Source organism: Cystoisospora suis (genome assembly GCF_002600585.1).
Source record: "Cystoisospora suis strain Wien I chromosome Unknown contig_2747, whole genome shotgun sequence".
In the NCBI taxonomy this organism is placed as follows: domain Eukaryota; phylum Apicomplexa; class Conoidasida; order Eucoccidiorida; family Sarcocystidae; genus Cystoisospora; species Cystoisospora suis.
This window is the reverse complement of record NW_027155543.1, coordinates 35,719-53,647: the sequence shown is the minus strand read 5'-3', so window position 1 is coordinate 53,647 and position 17,929 is coordinate 35,719. Positions and strand designations below refer to the sequence as shown.

General features: G+C 51.5%; 2 protein-coding genes across 2 annotated transcripts; one reads left to right on the top strand and one right to left on the bottom strand.

Moving 5' to 3' along the window:
- Position 1: 1 nt before the first annotated feature.
- CSUI_005684 (transmembrane amino acid transporter) lies at positions 2 to 13,954 on the top strand. The gene is made up of 4 exons (XM_068065854.1): positions 2 to 1,942; positions 2,978 to 5,244; positions 5,804 to 6,021; positions 6,595 to 13,954. The coding sequence occupies exons 1-4, from the start codon at positions 1,306 to 1,308 to the stop codon at positions 11,003 to 11,005; spliced, it is 7,533 nt and encodes a 2,510-aa protein (XP_067922170.1). The 5' UTR covers positions 2 to 1,305; the 3' UTR covers positions 11,006 to 13,954.
- A 1,022-nt stretch (positions 13,955 to 14,976) lies between these two features.
- On the bottom strand, positions 14,977 to 17,883 carry CSUI_005683 (uncharacterized protein; the record flags this gene model as incomplete). The annotated part of the gene is made up of 1 exon (XM_068065853.1): positions 14,977 to 17,883. A coding segment is annotated over one exon (1,980 nt), but the record flags the coding sequence as incomplete, so codon positions are not given.
- Between the last annotated feature and the right edge of the window lie 46 nt (positions 17,884 to 17,929).

Below are 17,929 nucleotides of genomic sequence, written 5' to 3'. Positions count from 1 at the left end.
ACTCTACGAAGTCGAAACACCAGAAAAGCTGCTGTTTCCCGGTACGCAGTTGCCAGCTTTCCCGCTGTGCGGTACGTGACGTTGCGTTGGTACATACAACGGCCCCCAGGTCAACGGCTTCGGGTTCCAACACCGCCGGCCGTGGCTGCTAGTAGTCATGCTCCTTTTTAAGGTTCCGTCTGTTTTAAGTTGCTTTTTATGCTGTGTTTGTTGGCTGCATCACCAGTCGATTCTCGTAAGACTATCTTCTGGTGCAGTGGAAACCTGAAGAGGGACGCAGGTGAATTCCAGACTCTCTTCTCCCAAAGAACATGTCTTGGCTTCTGGTCTGAGCTCCCGTGGCTGGGAAGCTTTCTCTTATCCACCTTCCTTTCCAGTGTCTCTTTCCAGCGTGGTGACTCTCTTTTTCCTTTAGAGTAAAGGCAGAAAACCACGGCGCCGGGTTCAACACCGCAATGGCAGACGGGGGGAACTAAGGAGAGAGACGGGCCTGTGGTACTTGGGCGTGCACCGTTTTCAGGAGACGGCGTCAATATTACCGGGAGCGCGGATATCTCTGATGCCGCCGCTAGGTAGGCCGGGCGAAGGGTTTTCTCATGAGAAGAGGCTAGCCATGGGTGTCAGCATAGTAAGTACCCCTGCGCTTGCAAGTCCGGAATGGGTTTTCATGGTAAGGTGCTAGCCACCCGCCAGCCCAATTTCATTGCGTGCCATGTCATCTCGGTAGTCTTTTCCTACCTTGTTTCTTTTTGTCCGTTTTCTCATACCCTGTCACCAGTTTTGCTTCCGTCCTTTTTGGACTTTCCTCCGATTTGCGCACCGACGTTAGGCCCCGCTCCCTTGCGTCTCCTCTAAGGGCGAGACGTCCGGGTTGCCCCCCCCTCGCAACCTGTCCGCGGAAACGAAAGAAAGCCGGAGTTTCGCTTGCCAAACGACAGGTTCTTCTTCTACCTGTTACGCAGATCAATTGCATTATGCGCGACGCAGAGAGGAGGCCCGCACATTCATAGGATCAAGCTAGCACGTCACGGTTTTTGCATGTGAAGGAAAGTTCCTCCCGGAAGCAAACCGGATTTTTATTCATCTGGCCTGCAGGCCAAGACGATGAGAGGTGTGTCTTGGGCTTGTAGTAAAGGACGCCGTCCACGGCATGTGTATCTCCCGGCTGTACAACAACGTCGTTTCGGATGTTGCCGGTCACCTTCTCGATCTTTTCTTTTCGATCCTTCAGCGTGCTTCTAATGTGTGGGAACTAACTACCAGACTGGAAGGTTGTTCATTTCTAGCCCGGGCGTCGTCGTCACTATGGTGACCTTTGCTGTAGAAGACGAGGGTCGCTCAGTGAAGGCGTCCCTCCTTTCCGAGTCTTCTCGATCCAGTGCTACTTCTTCCGCCTTTCGTCGCTTCTCCCTCTTCAGTCCGAAGTCGTGCTCATCCTGTACAGACGATGTCGCTGTCACTTCGCCTTCTCAGTCATCATGGCTTCCGGGGCTGTTCGGATCGCGGAAGATTTTTCGGCCCAATGTCTTCGCTTCAATACGGCACCCCAAAGGGGAGGGTGACGTAGCTCAGATCGGAGGTCTGTCCTCCACGGACGGTGTTCTTGGGAGTACGAAGGACTCTCATTCTTCTGCCTCGTCGACGTCTACCTTTGCCCGTCGTTGGGGCATGCCATTGAGGGTCTCATTGAGCGCTGATCGGAGTGATATTCGTAGCAACGCGGGAAATGAAGGCACAGGGAGAAACGAGGAGACAGGGCGGGGGCGGGTGTGGCTTCTTTCGTGGCTTGGAAGAAAGAAAGAAACTAATGAAGCGGGTCCTGTCAGACCTGCAGCATTTGAGAGGAGACGCAAGCGTTATCGTACTGTTAGCTGGAAGTACAAGAAGAGTATTGGAATGAGCGCTTCCTTTGTCTTTGTCTGCAATCAGATTCTAGCCTCAGGTCCGTTCTAGCTCTTCTCTTTCTCCTTTCTTTCAGGGATGTTCACCCACGTCCTCACAGGTCGGCACCTGAATCATGGTCGCATTCGTCTTGTATACAGGCTCTACATTGGCGTGTTGCCATCGCCCCACACACACTCACTCGTATCTCTGCCGACGGTGAGATGTATGTAGGGAAGTAAAGACAAATAGCGTATCATAACTTCTTCATTGACGGCATCTTCAGAGAATAAGCATTTCTCGGTATATCAATGAAAAATAGAAGACCTGCGAGCGGTGTCCGTACATTGTGTCTATACCTCCTGCGTCGGTGCGCATCTCTGTACTGCACCTGCTTCTTCCGTCCTTTGAGTTGCTATCGGATGGTTGTTTCTTGGTGGGAGCCGAGCTGCCAGGCTTTCTCTATCAAAAAGTAACTCGTCCTTCTATTGCTTGCTGGAGGATCATGGCATCCTCTTGCTTTTCAGATTCCCTTGTATTTCATATCTTCTCTGGCAAACACTGCAACCCTTCTTTCTGAGCTCAGTCTAAAACAGAGGTTGTCTCTAACACGACGCCGGAACATTCTGCCATCTCTTGTTTGTATCATACAACGCTTGATAAACGCTATGAGGTAGTAACTCATCTAATGTAGGCCGCCGTCAGACGCACGCCTGAACGAAGGCGTTGTCGAATCATCCTGCGTCTTGCTTCTGTGCTTCTGTCAGCGCTAGTATGCAATCAGGCGCTACTGTGGAGGCACACGTCCGTATAGTTCCTACCCGGATTTTTTCTCTATCTGCCCTCCCCGGTCTACCATGCAGGCACTAAGCACATGTATATACCTTGTGCATAGAACGCAGTCTGCATACTTGTATATACATGTGCAGGTCTCTCTCTCTATATATGTTGTTTCGACACTTTCGTGATGGACACGGCACACTATATGATGAACTCGCATGTCATCGACAGACAGGCAGGCAGTATCGTAGTGAATGAGGTTCCTCTTAGAGGTATTTGCGATATGTTGTTTTTTCTTCATTGGTTTGTTTGTTAGGTCTAACATCGATGCCAGTTACTTTGATTGAATATGGATGGCTTCCCCCCCTACTTATGAATCTGCTCTTCTGCTTCCTCTCGTCCATGTGCTCTCTCCTTCTTCTTCATTCGGTTACTCTCATTGAAAACAATCAGAATTTCGATGAACGCTTTGAGTATTCCGCGACTTTGCGACATTTCCTTGCTCCTTCATCATCGGGCTCCTCCGCCGCTTCACCATTAGGAAGGCAGGGGCATTCGTCTTCCTCTTTGTCTCTTTCCCGTATGTCCTCAAGCAGTCCTTTTAAGTTGCTCTCTTGTTCTACCGGATTTCTGGATTACGTTCAGCATCATGCTGGACCAGCTCCTCTTCTTCGACGACTTCTGAGATCTATCTCTCGACGGGAGGCCGTCTCTTCTGTGGCGTCCTCCGGAGGTGTACCGACACCTGGAAAGGGGTGTTTGAAACAAGGTTCAAAGGAGAAGGGAAAGAAAGGAATTAAGAGAGAGAACTCATCAGCTACAATACAGGACAGCGTATTCCCCCGGTCGCGCTCTTCGGCTTCGTTTTCCATTGATGAACAGCCGAAACATGAGACAAGAAAGCGTGACTTTCTGCTCAGCCTCTTAAGGGGGGTATCGTCTCTTCTTTCGTTTCGGACATGGAAAGTGCTTGTTCGTCAAATGTCTCGGTTTCCAAGCACATGCATGAGATGGTTTTACACCGTTGCCACTCGAGCTCCTCCATTGCTTTCTCCACGTTTTCCACGGACTCTTACAATGCTCCTTCACTTGAATACGTTTTTATCGACATGCTCCGCCGCTCTACTTGTTGCCTACTGTATTGACTGTCTACTTCTTCGTATCTTTTCCGGGACTCTTTTTCTCCCTCTCCTTCCTACTCACGTGGTGCCTTTCTATTCCTTCGCTGGTGCGGCGGAGTGGCTTGGAGCTACTTGCGCTCTTTTTATCAGGCCCTTTCTACTTGTCTTCGGCCTTCTGAAAACTCCCTCTGTCTTCTTGATAGATAACGTCATGACTCCTTTCTTGACAACAGCATGGCTCGGGATGAGCCTCGATTCTCTGTTCAGTGATATCTCCACTTCCTTGGGGATGGAGTGGTGGTGGAGAATTTCCAGCAGCTATTCTCAAGCCTTCCTTCGGTTTATTCTTCCAGGCGTTTTTCTCCCCTCTCCGAATAGCGCGGATGCTATAGACATGTTCGGACAGAGTACGAATTCTTCTTCCTCCGTTTTCCCATCCTTGTCTCCTTGGACGGATGTATGGGAGGAACGAACAGGAGCATGGAATTTCGCTGACGGTGTTTTGTCCCCTTTCTTTTCTTACGTGTTTTCATCTTCCTTGTTTTATTGGCTTTCGCCTATGAATGTCCTGAGTGATCTCGGAGTCTCCGGTTTCTTGAGGAATCTTTTCGATTCCTTTGTTAGCGGGTTTAAGCTTGAAACCGGTCAGACCTTTTATTCGTTGTCATCCCTGCCTTTCGTCTTCTCTCTCCCCAGTCAACACCAAATTGAGGAGGTCTTCTCAGGTGTATGTACACCTGATTGTGACGGAGAGACAGGCGTGAGTCAATTGTCATTGATCCCTCCCGCAATTGCCTCCATCTTCATGTCAAATTCGAGTGGAGCAGGCGGAGAGGCGTCATTTTCGACCTCACCGAGAATTAGCTCGAATCTCCTTGGAGGGGGAGGAATGCTGCAAACCGGTCCTGAATGTCTACCGTGTGTGGGTCACATGGGAATAACGGTCGGATATGTCATTACGGCGGCAATATGTCTACATTTGGCTGTATCTGATCTCCAGGACAATATGCAACTCCAATTTCTTTCGTTCGGGGCTATCATTGCCGCTGTAGTCCAGATTTCTGGTTCGGCTGCTCTAACGCTTTTTCGGATTGCTCCTTCCTCGTTCTCCCTCGTTGCCAGTTCCACGCCAGCGCTGGCCTCTTCTTTATCGATGATGCCATCCACTTTTGCCTACAAGGGAGACAGCACTACTTCACTGTCTCCGGGGGGGGTGGCTAGGGGCGGGGGAGATCTTTCAGGAGGAGAAGGTCTTGGAGTAGGGATGTTGCAAGGAGGGACGAAGGGGACGGTGGCTGAGACCTTGACAGGGAATCCGAGTAGTCTTCATAGCTTTTCTTCTTGGCCAGAAGCGGTCGTTAGGGGGAGTGGAATGGGAAGTCTTGTCTCCACGTTCGTCGATGCTTACAGCTTCTCTAACGCTTTGCCCAGCTGGGCTAATGAAGTCAAGGACGACGTACCGGTGGGTCAGCTTCGAGTCCCCTGGTATCTTTCGAGTTGCTGAAATTGAGCGTGTCTCTGACAGAGAACTTAGAGACCAGAGAGCAAGCGCATGTCCCTGCAGAGTATACAGATGCGTGTGTTCTTTGTCAGAAAGAGATTCCACATGAGCGCGTGTATATATCTGTTTAGCTGTGCATGTGTGCTCCTAGGAAGCGCAACCGCCATTAGATGTGAGGGAGGGGACGGGAAGGAAGCTAACTGCCTGTTGAAGGCTGTGTTGCACATCGTGATTGCTTGTCTGGGTGTCTATCCACCCCGTCTTTCTTGAAGAATTACATCTGCGACGGATACGCACATACCATTTAGTCGCTATCTACTGTTTCTGTCTTACGTGATCCTGTTAGTTCCTGGTGTCAGCAAGGAGAGAGGAATCTGTGCCTGGCTTCCCTCTTACCTTCCGTCTTCATCCCTGGGCGAATCGGTGTGTCTACATGTTTCTGAATGTATTGTGCACATCGCTGGTCTCCTTCACTGATGTCTAGCTGGTGAACCATTTTCTTCTATCTTCTCTCTGTCAGGTGACTAAAACAATCTTCACGAGTACGATGTTCTCCTGCGCGACGTACTTTCTCTTCGGCTTCCTCTGTGCCGCTGCTTTCCCAGCCCCCTCGGCTTCGTCAAATGTATTAGCCGCCATGCTACCTGCATGTACATCCTTAGTTGCTGTCGTGTGCATTTGTTTCTTCCACGTCTTCGCTCTTCTTCCGAGTATAGTAACCAGTCAAATTAGCTGCCGGTAAGCTGAGAAACTCCTCACCAGCCATTAAAAGATGCATCTACTATGTAGAGTGGCGTGTGCAGGATCTTGTATATGTGCATTCGCACATGACACATTCGTCTTGTCTTTGTGGCGGAGAGTTCCCAAAATGAACTGAACTTCAGTGTGGAAAGGATGGTGCTAGTGCCAGGCCACTGTAGTCAACGCTGTTGCGGTGACCGCAGGCAAAGAGAGAAGAGGTGGCAAGGGGTCTAGTTTTTTATTTGTGTAGAATAAATATCACTTTGTCTCACGGCACTTGCCATGTAGACTATAGTTCAAGCTGCTTTGCCAATCTGTTCCAAGCTGGGGGTTGCATGTTGTGTTGTTCTCGGCAAGATGTCTGTTTTCTTCTCCACCCAATCAGCATGCCAAATGCCTTACAGTGTTATAATCTTTCCGACATAGACGGAGCGGTGAAAGGGCGTTGAAACTGTTCTACTTGTCATCCTCTGTCTCTATATACATCTAGCTACCTATACGGATTGCAGGCGATGAAATCTGTATAATGTGTCTACTTTCGAGTGTGCTGTTGGTTTGTCGTTTGTTCAGATACGATTTGATCAACATGGCTATATGCCTAGATAAGCAGTCGGCATTCTTTACGGCTTCTATAATGCCATGGTTTCTTTACTGGCTCTTGACCTTCAGTCCTCTCTTTGCTTTGCCGTCATCTCTCTTGACTTTAACAACAAACGTTCTCCTGAATTTCATTGCTCCCGCCTTAGTATTTGTCTACGCGCTTCATGCTTCCTCGTCATATTCTGGTGATTGTCTAGAACCGGGAGATTCGCTCCTTGCTGTCGATGACGGGGCAGATGGCAGTCTCAATGAAGGAGAGGGATATGGCAGTTATTCCTCCTCAGATCTATCACCTACCTCGTCACCTACTCTCTCTATTCTTAAGCATCCCGAGAAAGAAGGCTCTCTTCGCGTGAGACAAGGCTCTACCGCCGGCACTCCACCAATATCTCTCACCTCCTGCTCTACAGATGCGGGTTCTTCTTTCTCTGTCTGCCCATCCTCATCTTCCTCATCTACCACTACGCCTCTCAAAAGCTGCCTGCGAATACCGGGAGAAGCAAGCGGATTACGCTCAGGGACCCGGAAACACACGACACTGATGAATCAGCGTGTCGACTCCTCTGCGAAGTCTAGCAATCTCACTGCCGGCAATGCCTCACCACGGAGATCGTCTGCGTGTTGTCCTGGTGAGTCCTCCCTTCTATTTCCCTCAGGTGACCATGCCTCTGGTCTCGACCTTGATCCATCGTTACTGAAACGAGCATATACACACGACGTGACAGGAGAGGGAGATAAGAATTCTCATCTCCAAGGGAAGAAATCTGCTGGGGCCGTGTCCAATAGCGCCGGGAGCGGTAAAGGTAGAGTCTCAGGGGCAGTTGCGGGGGGTGGAGGAGCGAGGTCGAGAGAAGTACAACGACAACTTCATGAATGGTTGCAGGAATATTCGCGTCAAATGCCCGATAGTGAAGTAGCACAGTTGCTTCAGCAGCAGGAGAAAGAGGAAGAAGAAGAGCAACGAAGACTCCGCACTGAAGGAGAGGACGAGACAACTGAACTACGAAAGAAGCAGCTGGGGAATGAATGGCTACGGAGACATGCTCTCGGAGACACGGCGCCTGGGGCCAGAAGAGATGGCTCGGTGGACGCGCGTGGAGAAAACATGAAGAACGAGGAAAACCAAGGAATGACGGAGCGGAGGCAGACAGAAGAGGGAGAGAACGAAGAGGCAACAGACCGAGGACAGGGACATGAAGAAGGTGGACAAAGGCAAGCGATGGGGGAAGAAAACTGCCAGGCTGGTGCAGCAGATTCAGGAAATGGAGCAAGATTAGGAGAGAGCGTAGAGAAGGCAGAGTCGGGAGTTGAACACACGAAGGAAGAGGGAGGGTGGCCTACGTCCGAAGCGTCGGTGGCGTGGAATGGTGTGGATAGCGAAGGAGGAGCGACACCTGCTGTCTCTCTACCGGTGCCTGGGCCTCGCGTGACTCCGTCTGAAGAGGGGGAAGGCTTGCACGAGAACAGAATCCCTAGGACAGAGGTGAAAAAGCAAAAGTCGGTAGTCATTGCCGCCGAGGTAGAGCCAGACTGCAGCAAGGGTTCAGAAGGAGAAGTAGCTTCTTCATTCCAGCGGAGACTCAGTAGGCGCATGTCGATGGGGTTCAGAGGTTTTCTAGGGCCTCGTACAACTGTCTCGGCGGATGCGGGGATACTCCCACAGACCACAGTCACGCCGCCTCCCCTTGCGTCGGGAGGTCCAGAGGGCAGCGTGAATGATACTCCGTGTTCTCCGTCAGAAGGCAGAGGAAGACAAGCAGAAGAAAACCAGGAGGAAGTTCGACAGTCGCGAGAACCAAGTTGCGGTAGCGATGCCCGGGGACCGAGCAGAGGTGTCGAGCATGCATCGGACTCCCCCCCTCTGGCCCCAGGAGAAATTCCTGTAGAATTCGCGGCTCCCAGTGAGGCAGCCAGGTTCGTTCGTCGGAAGGCTAAAACCAGTCGGATTGATCCAGCGTCGGCTGCTATGCAGGTGAGACGGAAGGCGAAGCAACAGGAGGTCGAATGCCTTGCAGGTGTTTGCGGTGCTGGGACAAACGAGCATAGAAGAGAACAGTCCCCTGACAGAATGGTCTCAACTCACGTCTCCGAGACAGAAGAACTGCGGGAAGAAGAGCGAACACAAGCGAACCTGGAAGCAGATCAACAGCAACCCGATGAAGCAGGGAAATCGGGGGTCGAAGACTTGCGGCTAGCGCCCGGACAGAGAGACGGTATTCTTGAGCAAACAGAAGAGGAAGAATCACGGACAGACTACTCATCACGGCAAGCGGAAGAGCAGGGAGGAGAAGTTATAGGAAGCGAGTCTCATCGTGAACAAAGGGACCAAGAAGATCAAGGTACACTCAGTGCGCCGAAAGCTGGTGGTGATGTTCAGGCCTCAGCGGCAGTTGTTACCCCTCTAGCTCCAGGGGAAATCCCCGTTGAGTTTGCGTCTGCCAGTGAGGCAGGGAGATTCGTGAGGAGAAAAGGCAAGACAAGCTGTATAGATCCAGCTGCTCTCGCCCTAAAGAAGATGAAGGAGGAGAGAGAGCGCGCAAGAAGAGCTCGAGAAGAAAGCGAGCAAGCAGAGAAGTGCAGTCCGGTGGAGCACTCCATTCCAGAAGACCAGATGAAAACAGTGGAGTCAGGCCGAAGCAGCATAGGAGGCATTCAGCAGGGACAGGAACACAGAGTACAGGAGACAGAAGAAGAGCAGCTGGTCTGCGAGTCGACGTGTACAGGAGCAGGTGGTGATAGGAAGCATTCTGCTGAATCCCCTTGTTCGGGATGGCCGTCAAAGGAAGAGCATGGTGAGAACAGTCAAGCAGGATGTTTTGAGAGGGTTGATGCCAAGCAAAAGGACTGGAAGAGTACAGGAGACAATGGAGACCCACCGACGACGCGGCCTCTGTCCTTTCTGCAGGACCGTTCTTTCTTCTCTGTTCGCTCCAGTTCACCGACAACTTGCGATTCCGCCCAATCTGAATGTGGCTCTTCATCTTCTTTAAGTGATCGCCACCCAGATATGAACTCCCCTGGCGGCTCTCATACACACTTTTTGCCCCCTCCGGACACTACGACTGACCTCTGCTCTTTCTCTCAAAGCAACATCTTATCAGGGCAAACCGGTAGTGTACACGATAACGAAGCAATCGAGAAATGCCATGTCCCTTCCCAGGAATCCTCATCTTCGACGTTGCAGCAGGACGTCTCTTGCGATAGTCTCGGGGGAAATGAGATCTCTCCACACAAAGCACTCGGCAGACCACGAACGAGCATCGTACCGATTGATCATGTCCGCCGCTTTCTTACACAATGTCGCACCTCCCTCTCCAGCCCGAAGGTATCGGCGGTTTTCCTGACGTCAATCTTCTCTATGGCGTTGAAGCGAGAGAACCAGACCAAGAAAGGAACGGGGGGGGCAGCAGAAGGCCGAAGTCCCTCCGGGCTGTCGATGGACCAGGCATCGTTAAAACCCCGCAGACCTCGCGTCGTCGCCTTCCCGTTCTTGCGGATTCCTGAACAGAAGCTTGTAGCGACTTATGGACTTCTTCTTGTCATTTGCTTTTGCGCTTTCGCAGCATTGGCTGAGGATGCTCATGAAGCCTTGGAAATCTGTGCTTTCTATATTTCGATGGCATGCATGTACTTGGTAACAGCGTGTTTCAGAGTTGTCATTGTAGGTGTTTTTGGAGGTGTATGGACAGCGGTTTGTACTATCTTTACTCATGCTTTCACTTTTGCTGCACCGTTGTATCCTCCTGTAAGAGCCGGGCTTTCAGAGCTGTACACCGTTGCTCTTTCCCCTGCTTTACTTGCTGTGACTCGTGTGCTCAAGCTACAAGAAGCGGTCGAGTTCTCCATCGAAGGTGGCACATGGTTTTTCTCTCTCATTGCTGGAAATCTTAGGGGCACGTTCCTTGCTCGTCTTTTGGGGTCTGTCCTTCGGCGTCTAATAGGTGTGTGGACGGCTGGGAGTTTTTTGAAAGGGGAAGGGTGGGTAGGAGGTGACACATCGAGTTTTGGTGTGGGAAGAAGTAAAAGTAGTATCTCCTCTTCCGGAGTTCCGGACATAGGCCTGTATCCAGCTTTACTCCAGGAAGAAGACCGTACTTGCATTCCTGTCGGGGGGGGAGAATGCGGACGTGCAGAAGTACATAAGGAACTACGAGGGGCGGGAGGGTTGGACGCAGATGATGATGACGAAGGCTTATGGTCTTTCGAAGCTTTCTTCCTTACTCTCGTCATCCTTGTTCTCTCTTGTGTCCCGTTACTTTACTCTGTCGGCGCTTACAGGAGCCGTGCGGAGAGAAGAAGAGTAGGAATGCAGTTGAGAACAGGACAAACGAGCAAAACGTTATCACCTAAGGTAGCGATACAAGCCTCATACCTCAAGTAATCGGTCTATCGGCGGCCGGACACGGCCTACCCTTCTGCGAGCGTATGTACAAGACGGTGTCTGTGAAGTGTCAAAACGACAGTTACGACATCGTGCCGTACAAATAGATGGAGCCATAGAAAAGGCGGAAGAGGACGAGATACGTACAAACCTACCTGTACATCTTCCCAGTGGAAAACAAAAGAGACTGCGTACTCCTTTTACTGTTCTTTGGTGAAGTGCTGCACCGGATAGAATTAATGATCGCAATAAAGCAATAGGAGGAGCTATTTAGTAGTCATAACCGGAGCTATTTGAATGAAGGACCTCATCAAACCATTCTTGCCGAGAGGTAGAAGAGCTTGCCTGTGTTCTTCAAGCGTGAGTTACAGATGACAGCGCGACTTCCCATTCGCGTCATACCAAGTGTGAATGTTTGTTCTCTCTCCTCTCCGGAATTCTTCCACAGGTTGTTGGCTCTCCTTCGATAGTTCTCCTTCATTCTCTCTTTTCAGCACCCTTTTCGTTTGTATGCACTACATAGAGATGTTGGAGACAGGGCCGTTTTGTGTTCTGATCCGTGGGTGATGGAAGTTGTTTGCTTTCTCCTGTGATGTCTTGACGGCGCCTTCGAAATTTAGATACACATCTCTTGCTTGTCACAGTCCCGCTCGAAATTCTGTCAGACAACCTGGCTGTGGTTTTCGCGTAGTCAGCCAAAGGAACAAGCGAGAAGCAGAGTTGCTGGTGACTGGATGTCTTAGGATAAACTGAAGTGGGGAAGGGGGGGGGGCTAAGGGATCCCACACATCTGCTTGCATAGTGAGCTCCGCCCCATATGGAAATTTTCTCCGTACTCGTAGCTACCATAAGCGTGAGACCTGAGAGGATCATCTCTGGGGTGAGTCGATCGATCATGCGATGAGTTCCTCTGAGTGCATGTGTTTCGGAGGAGTTCGGACGCCGGGGCTGGATGTATGGTGTTCGCTTCAATAATATGACTGGGCGTTCTCTAATAAGGAGAAGGAAAGACAAGAGACTCAGCTCGCATGGAGAAAGAGGTTCTTGAAATGGATGACGGGTTGGATTTAGGGTTTGTGTAAGTCTTTAGCTAGTCTCTTTTTAGATACTTTGACGTCGTGGTACGCATGTTGATCACGGAGGGCATCTAACGTACCCTTTCGTTTTCCTTGTAGGGAGACAGTGGAATAGGGAAGAGTTATGATCTGCGGCTTCTGTAGAGGAGCATAAGCCGCCTGCGGACGTTAAGGTGATGGCGCGGGAAAGACGAGTAAATATGTATGTATGTGCATAGAGAGAGAGTCTCCGCTCGAGTCGGATGCTTCCTCACATTTGTGGTGATCGTGTGTCTGGGAAGAAGACTTGGCGTCGGGTGGAAATTCGAGTTTATTGAGACAATGAGACCGGCCGTGTATATATGTGAATGGAGTTGACGACAGAATACACAGTGGGTATGTTTGGTGTGCCTCAGGTGAAGAGCCACTGTGTTAGCGCTTGTCACATCTTCCGCTGGAAGGAGGTGTGTCAGCAGCAACCTTTCCGTGAGTGTAATTATATCTCTTCGCTGTAGGCAGAAGTTCGTGGCTCAACAAACCCAGGGTGTCGTAGTACCATACGCAGCGTTCTCCATTTGCATTGAGTGTGCTTTCGTTGTAGCTTCAAATTATGTGCTGTGTCTCCGTGTTTAATTTTAACTACGAGATGGATGTATCTGAGAGTTGCTGACACGCTTTGCCGTGTTCTGCAGGTCTTGTATGTCTGATCAGTCCGTCGATCAACGTGGCTTGCATGTGATCCAACGCGGAGGTATACCTCAACTCACGTTGAGGTGCAGACTCGCTGCCCGTGGGAGTCTCTCTCTTCTGTCTTCGGATCTTCAGGGGGGCTACCCCTGAGACATAGCGCAGTGATGATACCGCGTTCCGTGTGGCAAGTGCCTCCGGCACTTGCTGCGAGTCGGGGGTGAGGGCTGCCGCCGGCGCGATGGGTATTGGGCCTGAGGGAGGTACCTTTCCCGACGCCCGCTCGGTGTGAAAGTACGCTTGTTGCTTTCTGCTCCTGTCGTCCACCTGATATCTGGACCGTCGTGGTTGCACCTAGGGACGCTGTGGTACAGTGCACACCACCAGGAAGAACAAGGGACCAAAGGGGGTCGTCCGAGTTTGCTCAACCGATGGCCTTCAACAGAGCTCGGCAGCAGCGAAGTGACGGGGAACCGTTTCAAACCATTCTCATCACAAGTCTTCCTCCGTCGGTCAATGGGCGCCTGGGGGGAAGCGGGGATGTTCGAATGTCGCACCCACGTGAGACTGACGCGACATGCTCATGCGTGGTTGTGTGGCTTGCTGCAGTACGCGGGGTGGCTTGCGAGCCGGCATCTTTTTCTTCTTGTAAGCCTCGTACAGGAAACGGATTGTTTTCACTGCGCTGCTTGTGAAAGGAGTACTCGGGGAGTGTAGCCGAGGCAGCACGGACGTTTTACTGCGTGGCCAGAGAGTGTAGTTTTTTGAACGTCTGTGTAGCTGTGGCAGAGCAGGAGGAGCTCTGGCGCCGCTCTCACTCATCCTAGCCACGGGAGAAAGTTCGAGATTTTCTCGTCTGTTTCCTTGTCTTGGTGTGTGTTTGGTTTCTTCTTCGGTATCGTTTTTGTTTCATTTTTGCTCTGAATCTTGAATTTTCTTTTCAGTTCAAATAAGGTTCTTCCAAGCGCAGATCGTCGTCGGTCACGATGCGCTCGGGTTTATTTTTCGAGCCAGAGATTGCCTGTCGTGAGTGTCTCTAAGGGTATGTTGTCAGTCCCGTACGAGATAGTGACTGCCCGGGGATCGTTTAAGAACGATACGCATAGTACAGGGAAAGAGGTGTGATCCACGTGTCCTCTGTGCCAGCTAACATTTACAACAGGATGCGCACGTCTCACACTTACTCGCACAGTGGGTGGCCACGCACATGACTCTAAGGCTTCCGGTTAGGCCCTTTTCAGTTTTCGCACGAAGACAATGATGGTACGCCAAGGCAGTACCCTTCTTCAAGGCAAAAAAGACCGGCCAGTTAAAAACGAAATATAGCTAGAGTGATCTGAGGCAAGTGGAGCGAGCAGATACGAAGCGCTTAGACGCGAATAAGACCTCGTCACTGTATCGGTACACTGCTTTGCTTGCCACATCTAACTCCCCTGGCGGCCTTTCGCTGAGCCGGGATGTGGTGGTAAAAAACGATTACGACTTCTTCGGCAGAGGCACTACTACCGCCGTAATAGATCTCTTCTCTGTGTGGGTCTGACGACGACGGAATGAAGAAAGTCCCAGAAAAAAACCCCGCAAGCATAGAAAGCGGCACTCGGGGCAACAAGGCGCTTCTACAAACTGCGAACCGGCTCACGTCTGGTTTGAATGGCGTGCGGCCAGCAAAGACAGCCAGGGGGCCCCTGTGCACGACGTCACTAGTCTGCCGAGATCGGGCTCATGTAGGCGTTGAAGTATCTGCGGGCCAGGCAGCAACGAAGGACGAGACTAAGTTAGAACCTGGGGCGGGCCATGACTGCGTTATACCAGCAGGCCGTTCCAGTGCCACTACGGTCTGCGTTCACCGCTCCCGGGTGTGTAGAAAGTCTAATACTGAAAACTTTCCAGGTGAGTTCACATACATAGACTAGAGACGCCTGTCTCTCTCCCGAAGAGCAGCGAAGTACCGATTGGGCCGTGCGTGTTTTCAGAACGAAAGGCATCGAGAGCCCTCCGATGAAGGAGCGACGTGTTTTCTGCCTTCAACTTCTTCCTCACTGTGTGTGGTACACTGGCACCATTTTTAAAACAAACTTCCCTATTCTTTATGTCTTGCAAGTTTCAAGAAATCGACAAGAATAAAACAAGAAGAAAGTCGTAAACGGACTGACTGTGGATAATATAAGAGGAGGCCACGTCTCACGGGACCCACATCATCTGTATAAAGAGTTTGTTGTGGCCGGATGATGTATGTAAGCACGAACACGCACAAGGTCCTCTTATACGGGGGATACCAGCAGCAAGCAATACCTTTGCACATACCCATGTTCTTTCTGTGAAGCACTTGCCTGTGTCTCACCTGTTTTCCCCCTGTCCGAAGGCGTGTTCTTTCAACCGAACGCGTCCGGTGGTCCAAACAAGAAAGAAAACACACGGCTTCGGCTGCCAGCCGCGCAAGAAGAAGCGCACATCCACATTAACTCCATACACATACACGCATGTATACGCAACACATGCATGAATGCATAATGTACAGGAGGTCCGCGCTTCAGTGGTTCACACCACGCACAAAGAACGTGACGAGCTACTAACTGACAAGCTCACTGACGGTGATGAGAGACCGAGGAAAAGAGACGTCCCATCCCCGGGCAGCGAGTTGACAAGAAAGAAAAAAGAACGTGACAAGGGGGGAGAGCAGACAACTGAACAAAAGAAGGAATTAGACTAGTCGAGTCGTCCGCCTCTTGTCTTTTCCTGTGTGAGCCTCGTAAGTATATGCTCATGTCCAGACGAACCGCCACAGCGTCGTCCCTTTGCGGAAGCGAGAGAGAAACACGTCTGTTGCGATGGTTCTGTGCCTTGACTGACAAAACTCAAAAGAAAGAAGACGCGGGAATCCGTCGTGGTGTCCCCCTTTGCTCGGGCACTCTTGAGCTAACGCCTTTCCCCGTTGTAGGAACTCGTGATAGAGCCCCCTCTACCCAACCTTCTCTCTCTCCTCGCTTCTGCTCCGTCATTATTATGGAGGAAGAGGAGGAGTTGTTCTCGACTGCACCCCCCTTGATTCCTGAGCATTCGTCTCGACTAGTAGGCGGGAAGCTTATGTGTCGGCTCACGCGTCTGCGATCTGCAAGTTGCACTGCTTGCCCTGTTGAAGACGCACAAGAGTCGATCAGACGTTCTTCCCTCTCCTCGCTTCACCCACTCCACCCGGGCTGTTCTTGTGTCGTGCGCCCTTCTCTCCTAGCCCCGCTGAGAAGACGTCGGCTTTCTTGTCTGTCGGCGCAGCTGACACTGAATGGGTCGTAGACGCCGAAGGAGACGAAGAAGAGAGGAAGACGGAGGGTTTCTGAGAGGGCTTTTTGTTGGGAGACAGAGCGCGAGATGAGGAACCTCTCGAATTCGGGCCCTGTGTACTGCACTGGCTCCGACTCCCGTTTGAAACGATAGTCCCATGACGCACGACGCGTCGTTTCTGAGCGATTGAAGAAGACGAAGAGGAGGAAGAAGTAGAGTAGCGAGTTCTATCACTCTTTGTTTGATCTATCTTCGCCGATGATGTAGAGCACGCCCCACCTTTGGGGACGCCCCCTCCCCCACTACTCAAGTCGTCCTCTCCGAGAGTACTTCCACCTTGTGCTGCTGGTACTCCGTTGCTATTGCTGTCTTTGTTTTGAGTTTCTTGGCCCTCCATACCTTGCGGTTTTCCCGTAGCAGGGTATTCATTATCACAGCCAGACCATGGATCCAAAGACAAAAACGAACGAGATTGAAATGAACAAGGAGAGAACGAAGAAGAAGAGCTTGAACACGTCTCATACTCCGCCCCCCCTCCCCCTATGTGGTCTTTCGTGCCACGGCTTCTGGGCACTCTTCCGGCCTCCGACGCTTCTGAAGAACAAGAAGTATCTCCGCCCGAGCAGCGACATACGCCTTTGGCCGAGGCATTGCTCGAACACACCGGCGGACTGCTCGGACAAGCAACAAGAGAGGACGCCCGACAGCACGTCCCAGCCCATGCCCATGCACAACGAGGTGTACAGCACGAGCAAGAATGTATGGGGGGAGGTGGATGAACGGTGCATGGAGCACCGGTGTGCGTCATCAGGTGTGCAGAGTCTGAATGTGAGATTTGATATCTGTGACGGGAACACCCCGTCCCTCCCTCCCCCCAGCAGCACGAGTGCTCTCTACGGCAATTACTTACAGCATTACAAGAAAGAACAAGCTCCGCACCATCGTGTCGCATGATCCTGTTGCTCTCAGCAGGAGGGGGGCATGCCACATCGTCATCAGAGCAGATAATGAAATGAACTGGCTCTGTTTTTCTCTTCCCACTCTGTGAATCTTTTCTTAATGTTTCCTCCTTCGGTGTCTTTGTTGCTTGCGCCTCCGCCACAGCTTCCGTTCGTTCATTGTGTGACCGATCCCCCCGACATGATCTCTGCTGAGGCTGCTGTAGTGTGACTGGGCCAAGGCAATCGACGCTACGTACGCTGTCACCGCGAAAGACCTTCGGTCGTTGTGATACTTGGACTTCTCGATTCTGAACGCTTTCTTCCTGCTTCATCTGAAGTGCTCCAGGGCGGACATGCGGAGATCCTGGGGCAGGACGATTAGCAGAGGCACCAGGGCTAAACTCACCTTCCTCTACCTCCCCTCTTTGTACTTCTCCTTTCACAGTCTGACTCTGCGGAAAGGAGGTCTCACCGCTCCTGTTTTGAGGTTCATCAGTACTACTGACGGACTGACCAGGGGAGAAGTCGTTGTCGCGATCACGCGCCATCGGCTTCAAGTCTGATTCGAGACCTTCCCGTGCTGATTCTCCTCCCTTTTCGCTCTCACGTCCATTTGTCTTGGCAGCAGGCCGTAACCGAGTCACAGCTGCAAGCGGCCGCAGCGGCCACCCTAATCCATGAAAGTCACCAAGTGCAGGGGGACTGGGAGAGACTACCGGAGCTGAGAGCCACACCGCTGGCGGGCGTGCCTCTCCACGCGTCTTCAAGCTAGTTTCTTCGCGAAGGTGTCCACCTACTCCGCAATTGCCCTCGGTCTCCTGATCTAAGGGTGATAAGGGTGATGCTCCTTGACGGTCAGGGTGGGGCAGTCGAGAGGCTGACACACGTGGAGATGGGGAAGTAGGAGTGTAAGAAGCAGCAGAGTAGGCCTCTTGATGAGGAAGACGAAAAGAAGGCGGAGC